Source organism: Sander lucioperca, chromosome 5 (genome assembly GCF_008315115.2).
Source record: "Sander lucioperca isolate FBNREF2018 chromosome 5, SLUC_FBN_1.2, whole genome shotgun sequence".
NCBI lineage: Eukaryota > Metazoa > Chordata > Actinopteri > Perciformes > Percidae > Sander > Sander lucioperca.
In genome coordinates this window covers 43109467-43133401 of record NC_050177.1, presented here as the reverse complement: position 1 = coordinate 43133401, position 23935 = coordinate 43109467, and the positions used below count along the sequence as shown (strand labels likewise).

Genomic DNA, 23935 nt, shown 5'->3' with positions numbered 1-23935 from the left:
CATATAAAGTTATTCTAGCTAACGTGTTAACCAAATTAAACTGCAACATCTTTTTCATGGAAGACAGGTGAAAATAATAAAATGAATTAAAGCTGCACTCAGACACTGCAAATCGTCATCAATGAAAAGGGAACTCTCTGTTGAGTTCAGTGATACCTCACACAAGACTCTGCCTTAAATGGGTAACCAGTTATGAAAGGGGGCGTGGCTTAAGCATAGGGGGGCGGGCCAAACCATCACCAATGAATAAGGAACTCTCTGCTGAGTTCAATGACACCTCACACAAGACTCTACCTTAAATGGTTCAAACGTTATGCAAGGGGCATGGCCTGAGTAAGTGGCCGTGGTTAAAATATACGGGCGGCTCAGTATCACATGTAGACCACACATTATAAGTTTCATGTAAATTGGATGATGTTTGTCATATAAGGCCGATTTCCTGTTGCCAGCGGGGGTGTTACGACCAAAAGTACATTTTGGCCGATAGATAACCTCAGGGCTGGACCCTTGTCAATCGTGAGAAATTTTGGGCAGATATGACAATGTACACTAAAGTTACAACAACTTCTTCGTTCATCGGTAAATGCTCAAAATGGCCGCCACACCACGCCCACACCCTTGGATGAAAAGTTTAGCTTTTAATAACTTTTCATCGTTAAGGTCTTGAAATGGCACACGCTAAATTTAAAGTCCATTGGATGAATTCTGTAGGAGGAGTTCGTTAAAGTATAGCACCTTGACTTTTAGGTCTACTTCCTGTTGCCACTAGGGGGCGCTATGACTTTGAGTAAATATCTGTCTCTAGATGTCCTCAGGGTTGGACTTTTATGAATTCTGAAAAGTTTCGAGCCAATTGGACAATGTACACTCAAGTTACAGCCACTTCCTGTTTTGATGGCGAAATGCACAAATTGGCCGCCCCGCCACGGCCACGCCCTATGACGAAAAGTTTTTCTTTTAATAACTTTTCATCTTTTCAGACTTTCAATGCAAAATGGCTTCCTGTTGGGTTTAGGGTATGGCTCCAATGAGCTTTTTTGTACGTCTTGACATGCTACATATGTGTACCACATTTTGTTAGTCTACGTCAAATGTACTGCAGGGGCTCAATTTTTTAAGTTTTGTAGGGGGTGCCTATTCCCGCCTATTCCCGAAACCCTTAAAATACGTAAATTTTCACCGGGCTTGATGCGACCGCCAATTTTGGTGAGTTTTTGAGTATGTTAAGCCCCTCAAAAAGGCGATTCATTTGCAGGAAGAATAATAATTCCTTCAGTTTCAATAGGGCCTTTGCCGCTGTCGGCGCTCAGGCCCTAATAATTCCATTTCACTGCTTCAGTTTCAAAGTCCTGGTATTATGCATGCTGGCTCACTGTCGCACTGTCATGACTTACTGGGACACTTGAATAGAACAGAGCCATCATTAATGTTCTTCAAACACCTGTTTTTTTCCTGCTAAGTCAAAATGGGAAAAGGCCTACATTCACTCTCCTTTTAGCTCTGCTTGGTCTCCAACAAACAGCTAAATTATCTGACCATATATTAATCTAAATATTTTAGACCAGAGGTCTTCAAGGTTTTTTAAACCAAGGACCCCTTAATTGAAAGAGACGGAGCAGGGACCCCCTACATATATTGTATAAAATTAAGTTGCATATTAAACTGGGCCTACAATAAGGGGTAGGGCGGCCTAAAGCCTTTATAAATACCTTTTTTTGCATATAATACTAAGCTATTAAAATAGCCTAATAATTGTTGGCATGATTTTATAAATCATGTTTTAATGTAGCAGTGAGTCCTTAGGATGAGCTGTGTATGTTGATAGTCTTAGTGACTACCCTACCTATGGGCCAGTTAGCAGTGGGGATTTATGTTTGCTAATATGTTGAATTCATGTTAAGACTTACAATATAACAATAATTTGGAGGCCCCCCTGCACTGCACTCTGAGGACCCCCCTAGGGGCCCCGGACCCCCTGTTGAAGATCCCTTATTTAGACTCACTAACTTTGCTGCCTGACATTTGTTGCTGGGCAGGTCATGTGTTTACCTGAGTTTATTTACTGAAAACGCCTGTCTGCTGCTGCTGTAAACGTGGTAGTATTTGTAGTTGCAGCCATCAAAACAATGAGCTAAAAGAGTCTTAAGAGATGCATTGAGCTGCGTAATTGGGTCATAATTTGCTGTGTCACTATGAATGACCCATTCTATTTAAAATATGTATAACAATATAGATAAATGGAGCTTTAAAATTGTTCCAAATTTGCATGTTTTGCAGGTACAGGACTGTCCATCCTTCAATAGTAAAAATCTAGGCTTAAATAGGCCTCATTGATTATACTGTATGTCCATATTTGTATGATTATATTAGTAAATTATCTGAAAAGTAAACATTTTGGGTCTCATGGATGAAGTTGTTATGTGGCTCATGCCCTGTCTTTCTGCACTGAATAGCCATTATTGCAGAAATACCAAAACATTATTGACAAGAGCAACTGTACATGAACAAGAGTAATACATTCTCAAGAGTGTACACTCAGTTTTATTATTATGATTAATGTTTGGGTTAATTATATAGCAAAGGAGGAATACATAGAAATCTATGCAATGCCAAGCAACTGGTCTAAGAAGCAAAGTCATACCTTATAATATCAAATAAATAAAGATGTTAATACAATAAATACAGGAAAAATTAATAAGAGCCTTCTATAATGCAGGCTACAAGAAATCAACTTCTGAAGGGAAGTACTTTGAAAAGATCTGTATAGAATCATTACAGCACACCTACAATTATAATCACTGGAACAAAACTGCCCCACGTTTGTCTTCTGAGCAGCATATCTATAAGATACATAACATAAGAGGATGGCCTAACAAAATGGAGAACCAAGAAAGCAATCCACCAGTTCACCAGGGCCTCCACATCTCCAGCATCCCTAGGTGGGAGCTGTGGAGTGCAGGCCTCTCTTGGTAGCCTGCCTCATGGCAGGTGGACCCCTCTCTCTGGAGCCGCCTCACAGCAAGGGGTTCTCCTCTGAGGGGTGTGTTGGAGAGCACCGTGCCTTGGCCAGCCGGAAAAGGGACATCATGTCTGGGTGAGGGCTGGAGGGCGCTCTCATCGGTGGACCTGGGCAGGGACTTGAGAAGGTGGTTGAGCAGACGGGAGCCCAGAGTTTTGTCCATCCAGTCGCAGGTGAGGAGCATGTTGTGGACTTCGTGCATGCACTGGATGTACCCTGTGCTGTATTTCTGCTGGGCCTCCAGGCCTACTGTGGGGTCTGCAGGAAGAAAGGGAGGAGGTGTGAAGTCACAGCAGCCCCTTGTGGTGACAGGCAGCACAACATGCATCTAGTAACCACTTTAACTGTTGCTTCTTTTCCATCAGGAAGATGCTGCTCAGTAATACTTTCTCTTTCACAACACAATTTCACTTAACTATTAAAAACAATACAACCAGATTACAAACAGTCCTCTAACTATCACTTTGGAGCTGAATACAATTTACTACTAAGATATAATGTGGTGATGCTGCTCTCTGTCATAGGGATCTCAAACTATTTAATGGCCTATATTTCTCTTTGTATTGCCCCATTTCTGACCCAAGAAATAACTGTAGTATAAAATAGTATTATGGAGATCAATAAAAAAAAATAGTCCACAGTAATCTTGCATAACACCCCACACTCATAAAGACAAGAGCCAGGTTCCTTACCGTTGAGTTTACGGCTCTGGATGTTTTCCAGATGCTTTACTGTCATCTCAAGAATATCGGCTTTTTCCAGTTTGGATTGCTGTTGAGAGATGAGCAGCCTTGAAGTTAACTTGATCCAGCCTCCATTGTTTAGGCTACTTGTAGATAATATAGACGTGAGGAAATACTCACATCAATTCTGAACGCCCCGATCACAGTTTCTTTCAGCTGATCCAAACAATTGTTTATCCTCTCTCGTCGCTTCCTCTCAATGAGCGGCTTCCTCAGCTGTAAAGGTAAAAAAAAAATAAAAACAAGTGGCCCACATGCATAGCCTATTCTAAAAGTGAAATCGATCTACAGTATATCCAAGTGTAAAATACCTTTCTGTCCTCCTTGGCACTGGGATGTTTCTCCGCGTTGCGCGCCATGGATGAAGCAGTCATGTTTTTTCTCGGGTGTCTGTGCGGTTGTGCCTCCTCTACTGAATCTCAGCGCGTCTCTAGGGCCCTCGGCGCGGCACGGCCCTCTTTTTATCGGACGCAATTAGCATGTGAATGCTCCAACTCTTTGGCTGTGGGATTTTCCCACACACGGGGTCCCATCAGTCAAGACTGACAGGTCACTGGCTCCATTCAATAACAGAGAGACCCGGCCTAGAAAAAAAAAATACTCACAAGCGACAGATGTCCGGCCTGAAACCATGCGTTACTCTCAACCCCCCTCCCCCACGCCCCCTCCGGTCTTCATCCAACACAAACTGCAGTTTCCTCTTCTCCTGAACAAGAGTGTGCAGTTACCGTGCTCCGAGCACCTATTCTTTCAGAAGCAACATAACACTACCTGCAAAAAGGACAAACCCATTCCCTCAAAGCTCACAGGAGACACAATGGGCTGACAAATCACTTGAGAATATATCTGCCCTATACAGATTTGCCTGTATCTGTATGGATGAAAGCACAATTCTGGTAACAATAATAGGCCTAAGTGTAGCTTGGCTACCTAATGCATGGCCCGTGATGACTTCATGCAATAAAGTCACTATGACTTTATGTGATTAGTTCACACTTAAGGAATGTTAAGTTAGGCTACTTCATACGTTAGCCTCATTGTTACTCGACCAAACTAGTTAGACTTAGGCCTACATAGCCTAAAAGTTCATTTCAGACCCATGCATTTGCTCAGCCTCTGAAAGCAGAACAGTAGTCTATATTCTTATAAAATATAGGCCTAGTGCTATTTCAGGATACATCCTTTATAAATTCATGCATTAAATCATAATCATGCATTAGTTAAGCCTGATGATTAGTTAAGTAGATGGTTTGTTGCTGACTGACACACACACACACACACACACACACACACACACACCTCTCTTCTCTTAATATATATATATATATATATATATATATATATATATATATAGCCTATATAGGACAACACTCACTCAGTCTAGGCCTTTAAAAACATCTTGCAGTGTATTGTGTAGGCTTTGATCACTCTCAGTGTTTTCAAATGTCAGACATCTGCTCTTATAACTGTTAGCAAGCAGATGTCAGATTGACCCCCCCACCCCATTCACCACCATCAGGTCCCTTAAAGCGCGGGCCACTGTTTTAAAGGCACGCGACTGCCAGGCGAATGCCGGGTCGTGGGAACTGGGGCTGTACAAAGACCACTATTCATTCAAACCTAATCAGCATGAAGAGCGTAATAATAACCTCCAGAGAGGGTGGACAGTCCGGCCGAAGAGGAGGAGGTTTTAGCAGGCCTGTGACCATTGCCTTAGCCTGGTGTGACTGTAGCAACCTATCCAAAAGGCCTAATGCAAAGATGCAGCGAAATCAATTAATTAGATCACAAATGTCAGAAACGCATCAATTAGGCCTATTAGAATAGCCTACCCCAACCCCGATTGTTTGTGTTTAATAGCAATCAATGTTCCTGCATGTATGGCTTAATGTGTCTAAGAGTTTTCATGTTGATATATTTACTGACACGCTGCAAAATGATTTTACATTCAAAAACACTGCATGCTGAAGTAGCCTAGCCTATAGGACTAGAAGCTAACAATGTTTCTAAACAACTGCCCTAACATATAGGCACTGAACTAAGTTTTAAATGTGTGAACAAGATAGGCTAATTTAAGTTGTCCGGACCATTAAAACTCACAAACTGATAGGAGGAGTCTAGGATGTACAAATTAGGGAATTGGGAAAGGCCCATAGATAGGTTACACTACGTAGCATCACTAACAGAAGATGTAGATGTTGTCCGATGATCTATCGATGGGGTGAGCGCGCCCTCGTACGGTCACCTGCCATTTTCGCGAAGTGCAATCTCCAAGTTGTCGTGACATGAGACGGCCAGAGGAGGCGGTAGACGCTGCTGCAGTGACAACCGCTCCGCTGTCGAGCTCAGAGAAGGAACTAGGAAACAGGGGCTGCACAATTAACTACAGTACAAACAGGGGAGGCGGCGAACAAGGAAAATAAAGCAGGTTTTGTTCCAAGGAGCACCTAAGTTGCCCTTTGCTGTCTTGACAAATCGGGGAACTAGAGAAAACGCCGTTTACAAGGTAGCTACCTTTAACGTTACTATGTTTTGTATAACGTTGTGGTATGAAATACTATTTGCAAGCATTGTGGTGTAACGTTAGCTAACATAAACGTTAAGGCTACTTTAGCTAACAACGGTTGCCTTAAAGTTAGCTACATATGTTAGTTAGCTAGCTAGTTTGTTGTATAGCCATCAGCTAGCAAACACGTTTCAGCTAAACATAGCCTGCTGCTTATGATGTGCTAAAGTCAGGCATGAGCTTGATAGTAACGTTAACAGCGAGGAGCGACTGCCAGGCCTGGCTAACGTTATGCTAAGAGGACTAGCTAGCTAACTGGCGTTACAAAACTGGCTATAATAAATGCAGTTAGTACTTCATAACGTTACAGTCTGAGCTATTTAAAATAAAGCTAACGCAGCTGGGGTTTGTGAGCATTAACGTTAGGCCCGGGGAGGCCTTCTGTGTGTCGACACTTCCACAAGCAAACCAGCAGTAGCACTGTTGTTTGGTGGACAGTGATTGAAATAGTATAGGCCACGTTAGCTTGCAAACGGATACAAAGCTGTCAAGTGATAGGTAAAGGTAATGTGTTAGCTGAATCCCATATTTCACTGCGGCTCTGCATTAACTTACAGTTGTCCTGCATTTGCTAGCCACATAGCTAATTACTCAATGAGCAAGTATCAATTTTGTTATAGCGCTAGCCTAATAACTTTTATATAGCTAGCACATTTAAAAACAAACAAAACAAGGCAAAAGCAGGATACCCAGAGGTCAACATCAGACAGCTAGCTAGCTAGCTAGCTAGCTAGTTAAACAGTGGAGCCAAACAATAGAAAAACAGCATTTGGGTAAATACAAACAAGAAGACAAAAGACTCAAAACACAGCAGAGAGAAGACAAAATAAAAAACAATAAAACATGACAAATAAAAAGGTTGAAAATCAATAAGCAAAATAAAAAGGTAAAAAGAGACGAGTATTGCGCAAAGTTGGCAGGCTTCATCCATCATAAACCGGGCATGGATAACGGAGAGGGGCGGTGCTCACTGTCAGCTTCATGTTAGTCTTCTTCATGTTAAGCCAGCTTCGGGCCGCGGGTTTGCAACTTGTTTGAGTTTGTTAAGCTATATAATATTTATCTTAACATTATATAACATCTGCTGCTGTCTCGACTGAATGGTGGGGGTGACGTTTGAGCTGTCTTCTGACACAGTTTTGTTTAATGTAGGGTAAGGTTAACTACCGGTATACTTCAGGCTCCGCTAGTCGTGTTTCCATTTACCTATTTTTGACTGTTGTAATCGCAGATATATAAAGCCTGCTCTAGCTAACATGACGGTAATTTTCCTTTAAAAGAGTCGGAAGGGGTTTGGACTTTTTTGCAGCCATGTTCCGTTTGTGTAAAAGTCAGGCCTACAGCAACTCTGACATGTGTTGGCCTAACATTACCCCAGCACACGATACCTGATTAGTAACGAAGTCATTGTTGGTTAGCGGCGACCAGCTGATTTTGAACCTGCCATATGTTTCCTTCCTATTTGCGTCACTGATACTGAAGCGGGTCAGGAGTAGGGAGGCGGTTCTCCTGTCTGCTGGCTACATTAACCAACAGTAGTCTGTGGGACAGACGGATTTGGCCACCTGGCGAAATTGAGGTATGTTCAGCTTATTAAAAATGTAAGCAAGCACAACTTAAGGGCTTCGGTAACCATGGAACCCTGGGACACTTTTTATATTTCTCAGTCACACGACACATCATATATGAATGGTGGACTGCACCTCCCACTTCGGTGCTGCTTGGTTTATATTCCTGGCCACAGCGTTGCTTTCTAAATGTGGACTCTCTGCCAAGGCACAAGAGGATGAGTGTGACTACTCCAGGGTTTGTGTTCAGAGTTTAAAGTTTCCTGGCATATACAACAGGTTGGTGACAGACTGCTAGATCTGTGCCTCTTAGTGTTTATTAAGTGACTAGTTTTGGTGTTTTGTGGCAACCTCAGTATCATACTGGAATCTAGGGCTGGGTAAAATATCAATATTATATTGATATCTATATATGAGGCTAAATATCGTCTTACATTTTGGATATCGTAATATGACAAGTGTTTTCTCTTTTCCTGGTTTTAGAGGCTACATTACAGTAAAGTGATGTTATTTTCTGAGCTTTTCAGCCTGTTCTAGCTGTTCTTTTATTTGTCTTGACCCACCTAGTCATTATATCCACATTACTAATGCTAACTTGTCAAAAATCTCATTTTATAAATATTTTGTGAAAGCATCAATAGCCAACCCTTCAATATTGATATTGATGTATTTTGTCAAAGATTTTGTGATATTTGAATTTCTCCATATCGGCCAGCTCTACTGGAAACTTTTTGACTTTTTAAAATGTTTAATGAAAAAAATGTCTTGGCTTGGCATGATACTGGGATTAAGTGTGTATGTTTCTGTATTGGGTTCTTGGAATAGGTAGTGTAGTCATCCTGCATGACCCACTATATGAACAAATAAGCATATTTAGGCTGCTGTGTTGCTAATTACTAGAGATGGTCCGATACCATTTTTTGCTTACCGATTCTGATACCTGAACTTGCGAATCGGCCGATACCGAGTACCGATCCGATACCAGTGTGTCATATTTTATTATGTTTTAACAACTGAATACTACTATCCCTGTATGGATGTGATATTATTTCTATCTTTGTTGTCGGTCTGGCTCAGGTTAAACGCTGTGTGAAACATGAACAAACACAAACAATTAATGCCACAGAACTTTCTTTTATTATCCAGTTTGACAGTCAGTTATAACGGAAAAAGAACTTAAACTACTTTAATGTAGATTTTCTTTAGGGCTTTATTACGTGGTATCGGATCAGTGCATAAACTCCAGTACTTCCCGATACCAGCGTTTTAGGCAGTATCGGAGGCAATACCGATACTGGTATCGGTATCGGAACTTTATCTCTACTAATTACACTTTGTGATAGCCCAGGCTTTCTCGGCTTACTTCTTGCCAAGGGTACTTGTCAAGTAACTCAGTTAAATAGGAGCAGCAGTGAAATATGGCCTTTGTGGCATGGTTCAGTTTTATCCCGTGTTTTTGTGTAGAGACGAGTGTGTTTATTGACCTAAATTAGTTACCTGAGAAAGTACTGTATATTTAGTAATGTGACGAGGTGTTTACTTGGATTTGTTAGTCGCTGTTCAAGTAGGCCCATGTCATAGTAAACATTGCTTGGTTAATCATTTACTGACAATGACCAGACATTTCACAATATTGTACTATGATAAGTGATAAGCATGTAAAGTCTTCAGTTCTGACAGTTTTATATACAAATAGGATGATTTTAACATAATCAATAACAGCAAAATGAATATTCTGTCCCATTATTTTAAACCTCAAGCAACATAAATATTCGGTCCCATTATTTCCAACATCAAACTGCCATCAACTGGGGAAAAAACTGAACTAGAGTTTAAATGACTGTAGAAAAGAAAGGAACTGTCTTGCCCTATTAACACAAAATAAAGTATCACAACCCTGGTGCCAAAGTATAAATAACATGCAACAGACGGTATAATGATATAATGCAATATCAATTACTTGTCTAACCCATGGGCAGTGAGTGACAGGTAGTGAAGCGGTAGTATAAGTGAGAGTTGCCATTTTAATAGGTAATTGTGATTAACTTACATTAAACATTATGTGTATGTATCTACTGTCATCATTCTTAAGATCTGTTTTGTTAACCTTTGTCCAGACTTGCATCATTGCTATGTTTGCATGATCATGACTGATCATGAATGATTCAAACATTTGAGTCACCACCAGCTACATATTTGTATTCACCCTCTTTACCTACTACACTGCCTACATGTGTACTTTCCTATAACTACTTGTTAGCTTGAGCTAAGCTAGAGCTTTGAGTGTTACAAAGATATTGTCTGGAAAGGCACAAGACAAAGACCATGCTGTTTCTGTAGATCATCTGTTAATTAAGATTATATTTTACAATACAACAACATTAATGCAGGGTTGCTCTTAGTTTATTTTTTTTTTTTTTTAAATGTTAACCTTTATTTATCCAGGTAAGTCGATTGGGTACAAATTCTCTTTTGCAACGACAACCTTTCACATTCATACCTGGAAGCTGCCCAGTACAACCACAGTCTGATCTGCTGGCCACTGAGCAGTTCCACTGGAGCGGTTGGAGGTTAAGGGCCTTGCTCAAGTGCACCTCAGTGGTGGTAATGAGGGAGGGACAAGTGCTGCTCTTTCACTTTCCCCACCCAGATTTTATCCTGCCAGTCTGGGTCCTGGTCCCTGGTCCCAAGCTCGCTTCTCTAACCTTTAGGCCACCACTGCCCAGCTCAGTTCGCATCTCAGTTGTCCCTCCATCTTTACAGGTTCTGATCCAGTTTTACATGTCATTCCTCAGGTGGACAGTCCGCTGCCTGCTAGCTCGTGGTAACTCTCCGCCATGCCTTTCCCCTTTGGCAAGTCCCACAAGTCGCCGGCGGACATTGTTAAGAACCTTAAGGACAGCATGACAGTGCTTGAGAAACATGACATTTCTGACAAAAAGGCTGAGAAGGTAGGGTGATTCTTGCACAAATTCACGTTCTTCGTTTTCCCTTGTGGGATTTGTCACCTCATCAATCTTTTGTGGGGGTGAAAATGAGTTTGAACTAGAATTCTGATGCTTGAAATACTGTAACGTCACATGTACTATGTGTATATGATTCAGGCCACAGAGGAGGTGTCAAAAAGCCTGGTGGCCATGAAGGAGATCCTGTATGGGACTAATGAGAAAGAGCCGCAAACAGAAGCAGTGGCCCAGCTAGCCCAGGAGCTCTACAACAGTGGCTTGCTCACCACCCTGATAGCAGACCTGCAGCTCATCGACTTTGAGGTGAGACTTTGTGTCTTTCATAAGAGTGGGGGAGAAAAATATGTAATAAATGATATTGGAAAAAAATGGAAATAAAGTGGCTAACAATGAGTAGGCAGTGAAGTGGTCAAAGTTTCTCTGAGCTTTACACAGGAAGAATGTGTCTTATGAACATGAGATTATATGTTTAAAAATGTACACATCTTCCTATGTTGACATATGGACAGACTCATGTCTCTGCAATATGTCAGACTGGGTGCTGTGTGGTAACTGCTTGCTGCAGGCAGGCTTCCCTGACTCACCCTATCACAGCATGACTCATTGTGTTGTGTGATCTCTCTTTCCTCCTCTTTTAGCCTTTCTCATCCTCCTTTCCTCTACAAAAGAAAAAAAGCTGCTAAAGAATTCTAAATCACAAGTGTGCAACATAGAAACATGACAGTAATTAACATTTTAGATAGTTGTGCACACATTTGGTGTGTGTTGAATTTTTGTCACTTTCATTGGTAGCTATTTGTCAATATCCTGGTCATTATCTTAAGAGGACATATCTTCCCCCTCCGTGCTGAAACACCACAAATAAAGATAAATAAAGAGAAAGTTTCACATATTCATTATTTTTCATTTATTAACTTTTTGACATAACTCTCATTTTAAAAACCAGCATACCTTATGTTTAGAGTTGCATCTTGGCTTTCCATCCTTCTCTAGCTACTGATTGCGTTGTCAGTTTGAAAGTGTATTGTGTAACTTTTTTATGTATTGTGTTCTCTTTATGCTTCATCTGTTGCCACCAGGGTAAGAAAGATGTAGCTCAGATCTTCAACAACATCCTGAGGCGTCAGATTGGCACTCGGACGCCCACGGTGGAGTACCTCTGCACCCAGCAGAATATCCTCTTCATGTTGCTTAAAGGGTAAGAAGGCACAAACACAGAGATTGGTCATGCTCCCCTTGAGCTTTAAGATTTTTTTTTATTTATGAATATTGTTGAAACAACACGTGACTAGGGCTGAACGATTTTTGAAAGTAATCTAATTGCGATTTTTTTTCCCCAAATATTGCGATTGCGATTCAATATTTGATTATTTTTTTAAGCTCTTTGTCTTCTGTATTATTCAACAAAGACAAACAATAAATCATTTTATAGTATGAACAACACACAATTACACACTAGACAGTTAAATAAGTAAAAATATAGTATATAGTACACACACACACACACACACACACACACACACACACACACACACACACACACGTGTATTTCTTTTACAGTGCACAGAGAGGAGCTGCCTCCAGCCCCTCCCCCTCGTGAAGGTGCGTGCTGCCGTGTGCACTTGCTCAGAGAGGCTATCGTTACGTTAGCTAGTTGCTGGTGTTCTTGCCGTGGGATTAACTGTACTAATAAAACTGTTGAAACCCCGCGGCAACGCTGCTGTGAAAGCTCCCCGAACGTCATTTATCAGTCTGATTGTTACCCCTCTCAGTGGCAGCTCCTCCACTCATATCTTTATAACGGAGCTAACCGCTAACCGGAGCTAACCGCTAATCAGAGCTAATCGTTGTCAACCGAGCCTTCAGTTCTGCGTGTCTGTATCCATTAACTGCATGTATGGACTCGAGCCAGAATAAAACCCTTCATTTATTAATGGCTGTAAACGTTTTAAACTACAACTCAGAGTTGTTTGAATGACAGAAATCAGCTCAAGGTACGGCGTAGCGAGCGTGCTAAGTTGATGCTTTTTCTGCAGAGTGCAGACTGATTAGCCCTTTCCAGTCACGCGACCAAATCGCAGCCTTTGCGATTAGGAAATCGCGTTTTAACATATCGCGATATTATCGCAAATGCAATTAATCGTTCAGCCCTACACGTGACCACAAGTTATTGAAAAGAGCAACTTCCTAAGCAACTTTAGTTGGAAAATGAGAGCACCTGTTTTCAAATGGTCCGACTGTTGCCTCAAGAAGAAGAATGAAAAATAGGCAACATGAACTTGATGACAATATTTGGACTTATATCATGCCCAGGGATATACAGAAGGCAATGCTCATTATACTTAAAGACAATATAGCCCAATTGAGTAAAACAATTGAATAGTTTTTAAGCTAGATTAATGTTATAATCTTTAGTTCATTTTTTAAAATCTCCAATCCATTTTGATAGAAATAATACATTGCCTGATGTTATTGATATTCACATCTGCAACAAACAAGTCTTTTTTTTTTTAATGATCATTTTTTTATTTATTTTTCCATTTTAAACAACAGACAAACACACTTGAACAAGAACAACCCCCCTCTCCCACCCCCCACAGTCTCGAAGAAAAGAAAAAACAAACAAATAAACAAAAACAGAAATCACACCTTGCCTAGTCGCCCTGCTCTATTTCTTGTGGTGCTGAGGTCATTAGGACTGATATCTGTGCTGCTGCACCTTTCCACAGGTTGATAGTCGATGATTTGGCTTTGTTAATCCTTGCTGTAGAGAGCTCATGCATAACGATGTCTAGAAAATATGCCAACCACTGTTTTATACAAAGCGAGTGGGGGGGGGGGGGGGCACTGAGCTATCATTTTCTTGGTCGCGGTTGATCCAGCTAACCAAACTTTCTTTTGTCTCCCAAGCAGATGTAATTTAGAGTCGTCATTAAGTAACAAAACAATCTGGTCAGTAGGAATTCGACATCCTATCACATCAGATAGTATTGATGTTTTATTCCAAAACTCATGCACCTGTTCACACTCTCAGACCATGTGCAGGAAAGTTCCAGTTTGTTCAGGTTGACAGAATGTGCAATAGGGAGTGGGAAGTGGATCTGCTGGTGATTTGGGTTCTTGGAACAGTGGGAAATGTCCCAAACTGTCCCCCAATTAATTACGTTCCCCTCCGGGCTCAGCTCTCGCTCCCATTTTTTTAGTATTGGGAGTTCTCCTACAGATACTTGCATCAGTTTAGCATAAATCCTGGACACTAATCCTCCCACAGGAGAATCAACAAACCATTTAATGATTGGGTGCATCTCAAAACTGTTCCCCCATGGCACTCCAAAACATTTTAGGGCTGATCTTAAGCGAAGATAAAGGAAGAAGGATGTCCTAGGGACCTCAAAGAACAAGTGTATTTTCTGTTTAGTCCCTTTCAGATGAATCTGTAGTTCAGCTCATTAATCCAAAAAATACAAAGAAATTGACTTTGGATCTTGGGCTAAATTTCCTTAAAAAGTCAGAAAAGTGAAACAAAAGAACATTTACAGCTTATATACACACAGGTATATGTTTCAGTCCACAGGAAAAGGGAATGCCAATGCACAAGCTTACACCAATTACATTTTCATCAACCACACTGTTATTGAACTTTTTTTCTGAAAAACCAGGCACATTGCGTAAGCCTCACCTACTCCACAACTGGGATGTCAAGGCAGGATGCAACACTGAGTTATTTCCCAGCTCTGACACATGATGATGCTCCAGACTTGCAGCAACTTTATCACATTCACTCCCTGGATTGACATGCCTTGGCTATGACACAACGTTACACGTTTGGTGTCTTTCGTCCTTTGTGTCCAGTAAGGACTAAGGGATGACATTTAACATTGTGGTGCAGAGCACAGTGGATTTGATATCTCTGTTAAGTTGCCATGGCTCCTTTTTATAGTCTGCATCTATATCAATGGTGTAAATACCATTACCCTTCACCCAGCTCAATCACTACTTCTCATGTTTCTAAAAGTGATAACTTCAGTCACACTGCTGGATTGATCCTATATCGTCAAACCTGTCATGGAAGGCTACATGTTAGCATGTAGAGACATGACACTGGCACACTGAACTTATGCTAATAATCAATTCATAGTTCTGGCCCCCTTTACTTGAGGGAAAGTAACTAATTTTAACTAAGAAAAGACATACATTTGTCTAAAGTCAGACCCAGTCAAGCACCAAATGCCAGTAAAATTATTCTTTGGTGGCTCACTTACTACAGATGATAACATTATATAATAAAAAATAAATAAATATATATAACATTTTAAGTGTGTAGGTTGTCTTTTTGTTAACAACATTGAAGGCTAGCCAGAGATTAAGATTAAGCAGATTTATATCCCACCACACCACATTGTATGCATCCTGTGTGTGTACATGTCCTCAGTAAAAACAATTTAGCTCGCTGGGTAGCTCACCTGGTTACCCCACGTACAAAGGCTCAGTACTTACCGTAGCAACCGCCGGTTCGATTCCGACCTGCGGCTGTTTGCTGTATGTCCAGCCCCCTCTCTCGCCTTTCCTATCTTAAACTGTCCTGTCAAATAAAGGCCTAATGCTGTCCTCATCCTCATATCCAGAGTTTATTCTATTGAGATGATGCGGTTATGTGAAACTTAACGACGTAAACGTGTAATGAAAACATACCTTGTTTCAGTTTCTGCATGTTTGCGTGTAGTATTCTTCGATATGATATTAAGTCCTTGTCCTGTGTTGCTGTTTTGTGCAGGTATGAGTCTCCAGAGATTGCCCTAAACTGCGGTATCATGTTGAGGGAGTGCATCAGACATGAACCACTGGCCAAAATCACACTGTGCTCAGAGCAGTTTTATGACTTCTTCAGATATGTGGAGATGTCCACTTTCGACATTGCCTCAGATGCATTTGCCACTTTCAAAGTAAGTTGGCTCACTTGTTCAGCTATTAAAAAAACATCTTAAAACCAGTGACACTTTTTTTCCAAAAGTAACTCATTGATGTGCTGGTTTAATGGTTTGTCTGTTTAGGAAAAAAACGGTCTGTCTAACATTGTTAAGGTCTGCTCGAAGATCACTGGAGTCGAGCAGAAAGACCTCAGCTCTCTGTGGAAGGTGCGAGTGGTCCAGAAAGCTGATAAAATATTAACTCAACCTTACCATGCACTTTTTAGTGAATTTTATGTAAAAAAAAAAAAAAAAGCTTGAAAGTTATGCCATCAGGTCGGCGCTATTATGTTCCTGCACGGAAAACAAATCGGTATGCAAATTCTTTCATTCCTTCAGCCATTAGGCAACTGAGCACACATCGTTAATCTATGCTCTTGTTGTCACTGGCATGTGGATGTGGATGCTGACTCAGTGCGTTTTCATGCAGTTTAAAAAAAAACCCGATTATATTCAGGTTAAGGCCATACCCTTTTCTAGAACTCTTTTTTTTTTTCTCAAACGTCATGTAAACGCCTTACCCCGGTTATAATCGGAGTTCTAATAACTTGGTTAACAGAGAACTTCTTTAGTAACCGGAGTATCCCTGCATGTATACACCTTAACCGGGCTATGATCGGTTTAGGCACATGCTTCATGCTTCAACTGCCCTCCGCGCTCCGAGGGAGTTGATCCCCCACTGTCCATCTCCGGGGCTGTCAACACTGTGTCTTGGCAAAAAAGTGGAGGGACCGGGCAGCCCCCACTGCGGCCCCTGGCTAACGCTAATGTTAGTTAGCTAATGAAGTTAGCTTGCTAATTCTACCTGACACTGGTTACAGATAACGTTATAATGAGCCGAACAAGTGGTCAGTCATCTGGCGGGAACATTGTGCTGTCCTACGCTGAAATAATAATGTGTAAATTAAACATTAAGTTGTTAAATTTTACTAATTTAGTGATCGGTCTGTGTAATGTTGACATGGGTCAACCGGAAGAAAAAGCGTTGTGCGTTGGCAGAGTGGCACCTACTGTACCAGAGGTAGAGTTACTCCTGTCATTCTCCCCATTCTTCCCCACTCATGTATACGGGGAGAACTGGCATAACCCGGTTATTCACTTAACCGGTAATCACATACCCCGCTTACTGCTGTGCATTTAAACATACTGTTGTTGTTACTCTTGTACATATTTATGACATGGATGTGATAGACTGTAAAAATGAATTGCCCCGTGGGGATTAATCAAGTTTTCTGGATCTGATATATACTGTAAGTTATTAGTGGAGATGCTTTTTACAGTGTCATAACATCTCTGTTCAGCAGCCCCATCTCCTATTCTTGCTGGTACTTCGCTTTGGTCCCAATTTGATTCTTTCCCGATATATGGGTGCCGATTTGATTTGCGATTTTTATTTATTGAGATTCTAGAAGTATTGCAGTTTGATAGTTTTCAGTATTGTGATTTTCTTTTCCTTCTTTAAAAAAACAAAAGTTGAATAATACACTTCAAGAGACGATATTACGAGACATTTCTAAAAGAAGAATGCGTCAGTCAGTCTGACATTTACAGTGAGGAAAATAAGTATTTGAACACCCTGCTATTTTGCAAGTTCTCCCACTTAGAAATCATGGAGGGGTCTGAAATTGTCATCGTAGGTGTGAGAGACATAATCTAAAAAAGAAAAATCCAGAAATCACAATGTATGATTTTTTAACTATTTATTTGTATGATACAGCTGCAAATAAGTATTTGAACACCTGTCTATGAGCTAGAATTCTGACCCTCAAAGACCTGTTAGTCTGCCTTTAAAATGTCCACCTCCACTCCATTTATTATCCTAAATTAGATGCACCTGTTTGAGGTCGTTAGCGGCATAAAGACACCTGTCCACCCCATACAATCAGTAAGAATCCAACTACTAACATGGCCAAGACCAAAGAGCTGTCCAAAGACACTAGAGACAAAATTGTCCACCTCCACAAGGCTGGAAAGGGCTACGGGAAAATTGCCAAGCAGCTTGGTGAAAAAAGGTCCACTGTTGGAGCAATCATTAGAAAATGGAAGAAGCTAAACATGACTGTCAATCTCCCTCGGACTGGTGCTCCATGCAAGATCTCACCTCGTAGGGTCTCAATGATCTTAAGAAAGGTGAGAAATCAGCCCAGAACTACACGGGAGGAGCTGGTCAATGACCTGAAAAGAGCTGGGACCACCGTTTCCAAGGTTACTGTTGGTAATACACTAAGACATCATGGTTTGAAATCATGCATGGCACGGAAGGTTCCCCTGCTTAAACCAGCACATGTCAAGGCCCGTCTTAAGTTTGCCAATGACCATTTGGATGATCCAGAGGAGTCATGGGAGAAAGTCATGTGGTCAGATGAGACCAAAATAGAACTTTTTGGTCATAATTCCACTAACCGTGTTTGGAGGAAGAAGAATGATGAGCACCATCCCAAGAACACCATCCCTACTGTGAAGCATGGGGGTGGTAGCATCATGCTTTGGGGGTGTTTTTCTGCACATGGGACAGGGCGACTGCACTGTATTAAGGAGAGGATGACCGGGGCCATGTATTGCGAGATTTTGGGGAACAACCTCCTTCCCTCAGAGCATTGAAGATGGGTCGAGGCTGGGTCTTCCAACATGACAATGACCCGAAGCACACAGCCAGGATAACCAAGGAGTGGCTCTGTAAGAAGCATATCAAGGTTCTGGCGTGGCCTAGCCAGTCTCCAGACCTAAACCCAATAGAGAATCTTTGGAGGGAGCTCAAACTCCGTGTTTCTCAGCGACAGCCCAGAAACCTGACTGATCTAGAGAAGATCTGTGTGGAGGAGTGGGCCAAAATCCCTCCTGCAGTGTGTGCAAACCTGGTGAAAAACTACAGGAAACGTTTGACCTCTGTAATTGCGAACAAAGGCTACTGTACCAAATATTAACATTGATTTTCTCAGGTGTTCAAATACTTATTTGCAGCTGTATCATACAAATAAATAGTTAAAAAATCATACATTGTGATTTCTGGATAGATTATGTCTCTCACAGTGGACATGCACCTACGATGACAATTTCAGACCCCTCCATGATTTCTAAGTGGGAGAACATGCAAAATAGCAGGGTGTTCAAATACTTATTTTCCTCACTGTATTTCATTTGTAAAGAAGTACATGTAATGTGTTTTCTGTATGTCTGTTTTGCTGGATCCATACAGATATGGTGTAGTCGTTGTTGCCGGTACCGTATAAACAGAACATATTTAGTTGAATCATTGGTTAAAAATAAATATCAAATCTAGGGAAAATAATCGATTTTACCCCTACAAATTACAGAGCTCAAACAGCAAATTTGATGAGGCGTTGGCTGCAAGTACATGCTGCTGCTTATCTTTCAGTTATAACACATTGACATAAACATACTTGGAGGTTGAGGATTTGGAGCCAACAATGACTGTTATAATGGGAAAGATGGTGTTCATACGCAAAATTATGCCATGATTTTGAGGCCTGAACAAACCACTTGAGTGCTCATGAACGTGCCTCTAACTTTCAAAACAAAGTCATAGTGGCTTGTTGTGGAAACCTTGTCAAATCCTCAATGTTTAACTAAAATTAGTTTCTGATTAGAAATAAGAACATATCAAGTCCTATTATCATTTTTACCACTATCAGTAGTTTGCTGATTGTTCAGACTTCTATCGGAGGGTCTCGGTTTTAAAATGGTATTTAAAAGACTGGACTAAATGTTGTGCTATCTGGACAAACTTTGACAACACTGCTTAATAAATACTTAGTGGTCAGATTTAAATACTGGCATTAAAGCTCAGGTTTCTTTTATTACGATTACAATTGTTATATAGTCTTAAATAGGATTAATTTGCTGACATATTTGCAACAGATAAACCAGTCGTCTTATGTCTTTGAAATGGATTATTTCCAGAGATGACACTAACACTGTAACCCAAAAAAAAAATGTCTGTCTAATTTTGGTGTGGGGGTTTTCAGTCAATGATTATTTCTGCATGTTTGTTGTACTTAGTGTCCAAAGAGGAGACAAATGGGACCAGCCTAAGTGATAACCATTAAGTCTGAATTCATTTCTCATAGTCTGCATTGTGTTTTTCCAGGACCTCCTCACAAGACACAAGCTACTGAGTGCAGAGTTTTTGGAGCAACATTATGACAAAGTAAGTCCATTCTCAACTGAAACCTAGTATTTAAAAGGTAAGTAAGCTAGAAAGGCTTGATTGGTATGTACATAAGTGTGGCCATGACATCATAGTGGGAAGAAATGATGTAACCTCATCACTTATGTTTATTGGCAGCTAAACAAATTTCATATTTTAAGGTATTATTCATCAGTACAGAGTTCATCACAACTAATCAATGGAACAAAAACAATGTATCAATCATCCATTACTCTATAGGTGCTGCTTTATTGCTGTATGTACCAGTCATTTAAAGTTTTTAGGCCTTTAGTGGAATTCAACGTGTTTGGAGGTGAATATTTCGAAATACTTGAGATGAACTTAACCGTGTGGATGTTTGACATGCTGGCAGTCTCTTTTCTCAACAACATCAAACCAGTCATTTGGGACATAATTTGCTGTGCTGTGAACACAAAAGTAGCTGCCAGTCTGTGAGGGGAAAATCTCTTACTTTCTTGTCATTGTATTTTGATACAAGACACAGATGCAATTGTGAAAACCACTACTTGACACATTTAGATTAATCTCTCTCCCCTGACCTGACCACTTCTATTTTTGTCTGTTTTCTCTCTCACTTCCTCTTCCTTTCTCTCTAGTTCTTTAGTGAATATGAGAAGTTACTCCACTCAGAAAACTACGTGACTAAAAGGCAGTCTCTCAAGGTAAGTACCCTGGGTCGTGCCAGTAAACAGGTCTCATGTAGTGGTGCAACTCTATTCAGGGAGCTATTTAAAGATGGGGTCTGGTCAGAGTGTTTAGTTTCTCAAAACCATTCCACCTTCATCACCACCTTGTCGTGACTGCCATCTAGTGGTGGGAGCACCACACGGCATGTCCTCTGAAGACCCTTTCAATATTGGAGTTTTCTTCACTTTTTGTTTTTGACTACCTTTAGTGCCTTCTTTCTTTCTTTCCTTAGTCTGAATAACATGCGTTTTGTAAACAAACTGACCCCCGACCCTCTCTTTCCAGCAGTAAAATGCTTTCTTTAACATCTACGTAGGCCATAAGTAAGGACATTGTAAGGACATTATAGATTGTGGCTTAAAGCAGTGAGCTCTGTCAGTGCAAAATAATTCTATATTCAAATTAATTATTTCCGTTTCTCACTCTAAAATGATCTAGTTACTGGGGGAGTTGCTTCTTGACCGGCACAATTTCACCATAATGACGAAATACATCAGCAAGCCAGAGAATCTCAAATTAATGATGAACCTGCTACGGGACAAGAGCCGCAACATCCAGTTTGAGGCTTTCCATGTTTTTAAGGTAAAAATTAAAGCAGTTTTTATCACATCAAATATGTACATAATCTGCACATATTAACGTATTTTCCTCTTCCTGAACTACAAGGTGTTTGTGGCCAACCCCAACAAGACACAGCCCATCCTAGACATCCTGCTGAAGAACCAAACCAAACTCATTGAGTTTCTCAGCAAGTTCCAGAACGACAGAACGGAGGATGAACAGTTCAATGATGAAAAGACTTACCTGGTCAAACAGATCAGGGACCTCAAAAGGCCTGTCCCCCAGGAGGCCTGAGGAAGGGTGCAGAGGTGGGGGGAGGAGCCACCAGGACCACGTCTGGACAACATCCGGACAACTTCTGCTTAACGGACCCATCAGCAGCTTCTGTTGTGGTTTCTGAACAAAAATTGAGGAAACAAATGAAAAACCAACGTACCCATATCAACTCATCAGAAAGTCGCCAGCTCCTCTGCTCCTCAGTGAACATTTTAATTACTTTCTTCAGTCTTTTTCCTTCAAAAGAAATAAGAGAAAATAATAGATGCTGCTGCTTTCTTGCACATTGAGACATGTTAGGTATATTGTAATGATACAACAGTCCATCAAACCTAGTAACAGAAAATGTCAGTGCATTCAAAGTAAGGCAGACTTTCCGAAGAGACAGAAACACACACACACACACACACACACACACACACACACACACACACACACACACACCAAGGAACAAAAGTAGACACGTTTACATGCATAAATGTATTACATAAAGAAGATGCATACATACATACTGCAAGAAAATCTGCTAAAACCTTGTGATGGAAATGGTACGAGAAAGTTGAACATTGGTGTGTTGGTTGCATGCCTTGAAATGTGACAGATCCATGGCTGTACCCAGTGTCGGCTCTGTGATGGTCTGCCCAGTCTGGCTCCCATGTCCAGTGCCACAGACTCGGAATTGCACGTGCATCACAGCAACCGCTACAGTTTGTGTCTTTGCCTTCAGCCAATACAACAACAGTGGTTCATTTGAGCGATTCATGGGGACAAGCTCTCAGATGCCATCAGACAGAACTGATTGACCTCCTGTGTGCTTTGTTACAGCACTTGAAGCACACGAGGAAAGGAGGGAGGGATGTAAGGTATGAATTTGGAATTTGGGTCTCTTGATTGTTTTCTGGGACAGGGTGAACATGTACATATGCCTTTTTTTTGCTTTGTAGATTTTTGTCTAACCTTGACATGAATATATATTATATATATATATTACCTTAAACATCACGTTTTTGGTTAATTGTAATCAAATTACTTTCTAAACCGTAAAAGAAAAAAACAAGTTAAATGACATTGATTTTGCATTTCATTTTACTGTTGAAATGGTTGCTGTTGGGTTTCTTTGTACATAACTTAAAAGGGCCAGCTCACATTTAGCTAACCTATAGGATATTAACAATTTGTACAGCGGAGGAATGTCATGGTATTAGCTCTGGATCTGTTAATCCTCTTTTTATTCTACACCTACATTTTGAGTATCTCTCAGACTGCTGAACTTGTGCAGGAGGGGATTGGGAGGGCATTAACTGAAACATCAAAGCCTGTGTGTTTTCTGCACTTTGTGAGGTGCTGAGCGATCAACATCACCTAACTGGAGTCGAGGATAGCGGGGCTCTTCCTCCCTCCTTTTCTCAGTTTCATTAACTGTTTGTTTTCCTCATTCTAACCACTCTGCTTGTGGCCTGGGAGTGCTGTGTAGTCCCACAGTGAGTGTGCTTCAGGGGTGAGCTCATCAGAACATTGGCAACTCAGCACACCATTCTTACTTTCCCCCTTCTCTTGTATGAGCCTTTCTCTACAGAGGGTTTATAATTCCAGTACAATTGTGAGTGTAAAGCATTGTGGGTGGCAGAGTACTTTGGGCATGTTGGATTGTCCTCATGGTGCTGAGCAAAACTTATAAATCCACAGATGTTATTTACAGTGAATGACATGGTCTATGTAATGAGACATATATATATACCTCCAAATAGGCAAATAAGAAAGCATCTCCGTGTAGACAACAGCACTACTCTGATAGACGACAGTTCCTCCATTCGCATTGAACAAGCATGTTTCTCCACTGGCTGTGCATGATGCTGTACTAAAGATGTTGTACTGGAATTGTTTCTTTTTTCCAAGTATTTAACAACATTGAAATGTCAAATTTAACTCTTGGCTGTATGTTGACTTTGACTCCAGTTTCAGCATAGAGCGTGTGGGTGCTTTCAGAAGTGTCAAAGGCCTGGGCCCTACAAATGAAATAAAGAAAACAGGAACATTTGGAATAAAAAAATAATGCTGTGGTCATTTTCGTCCCGTGTACAGAAATAATAACTCAGCTGTCAAATTTGTGTTAACATTGCGGTATGAACATCAGCTTGGTATATTGCCCCTTTTCTCCAGTTGTGGAGGAAGTAGGGCCTATTCAGATTTATTTTGCTTACTTAACAATACCTTATTGTACATACACGTCTTGCATTCAAAGATTACAGTATTATCAGCACAATGTACTTTCTTATAAAAAATAAAAGCACTGATGCAGGTTGTTTTCCCCCTCATGAGTATAGCTGATAATTAACGTTATAGCATAGTATTTCATAATTATGAGCTACTATTTTATAATTATGTAAAACTAA

At 40.7% G+C, this 23935-nt stretch overlaps 2 protein-coding genes across 4 annotated transcripts; one reads left to right on the top strand and one right to left on the bottom strand.

The window, feature by feature from the left end:
- Nucleotides 1–2518: 2518 nt before the first annotated feature.
- On the bottom strand, nt 2519–4629 carry her8.2 (hairy-related 8.2). 2 transcript variants are annotated; one of them, XM_036001095.1, is made up of 4 exons: nt 4074–4629; nt 3883–3978; nt 3712–3790; nt 2519–3265 (listed from the first exon to the last, which is right to left on the bottom strand). In XM_036001095.1, exons 1-4 carry the CDS (start codon nt 4134–4136, stop codon nt 2907–2909), a joined length of 597 nt encoding a protein of 198 aa, XP_035856988.1. In that variant the 5' UTR covers nt 4137–4629; the 3' UTR covers nt 2519–2906. The 2 variants fall into 2 exon arrangements, with proteins under 2 accessions (XP_035856988.1, XP_031139570.1); XM_031283710.2 differs by having other exon boundaries at nt 2519–3277; nt 4074–4409.
- Nucleotides 4630–5995: 1366 nt separating this feature from the next.
- cab39 (calcium binding protein 39) lies at nt 5996–23709 on the top strand. 2 transcript variants are annotated; one of them, XM_031283699.2, is made up of 9 exons: nt 5996–6268; nt 10692–10847; nt 11001–11165; nt 11942–12060; nt 15637–15805; nt 19938–19997; nt 20615–20680; nt 21144–21287; nt 21372–23709. In XM_031283699.2, exons 2-9 carry the CDS (start codon nt 10734–10736, stop codon nt 21558–21560), a joined length of 1026 nt encoding a protein of 341 aa, XP_031139559.1. In that variant the 5' UTR covers nt 5996–6268; nt 10692–10733; the 3' UTR covers nt 21561–23709. The 2 variants fall into 2 exon arrangements, with proteins under 2 accessions (XP_031139559.1, XP_031139560.1); XM_031283700.2 differs by lacking the exon at nt 5996–6268 and adding an exon at nt 8156–8175.
- Nucleotides 23710–23935: the final 226 nt, after the last annotated feature.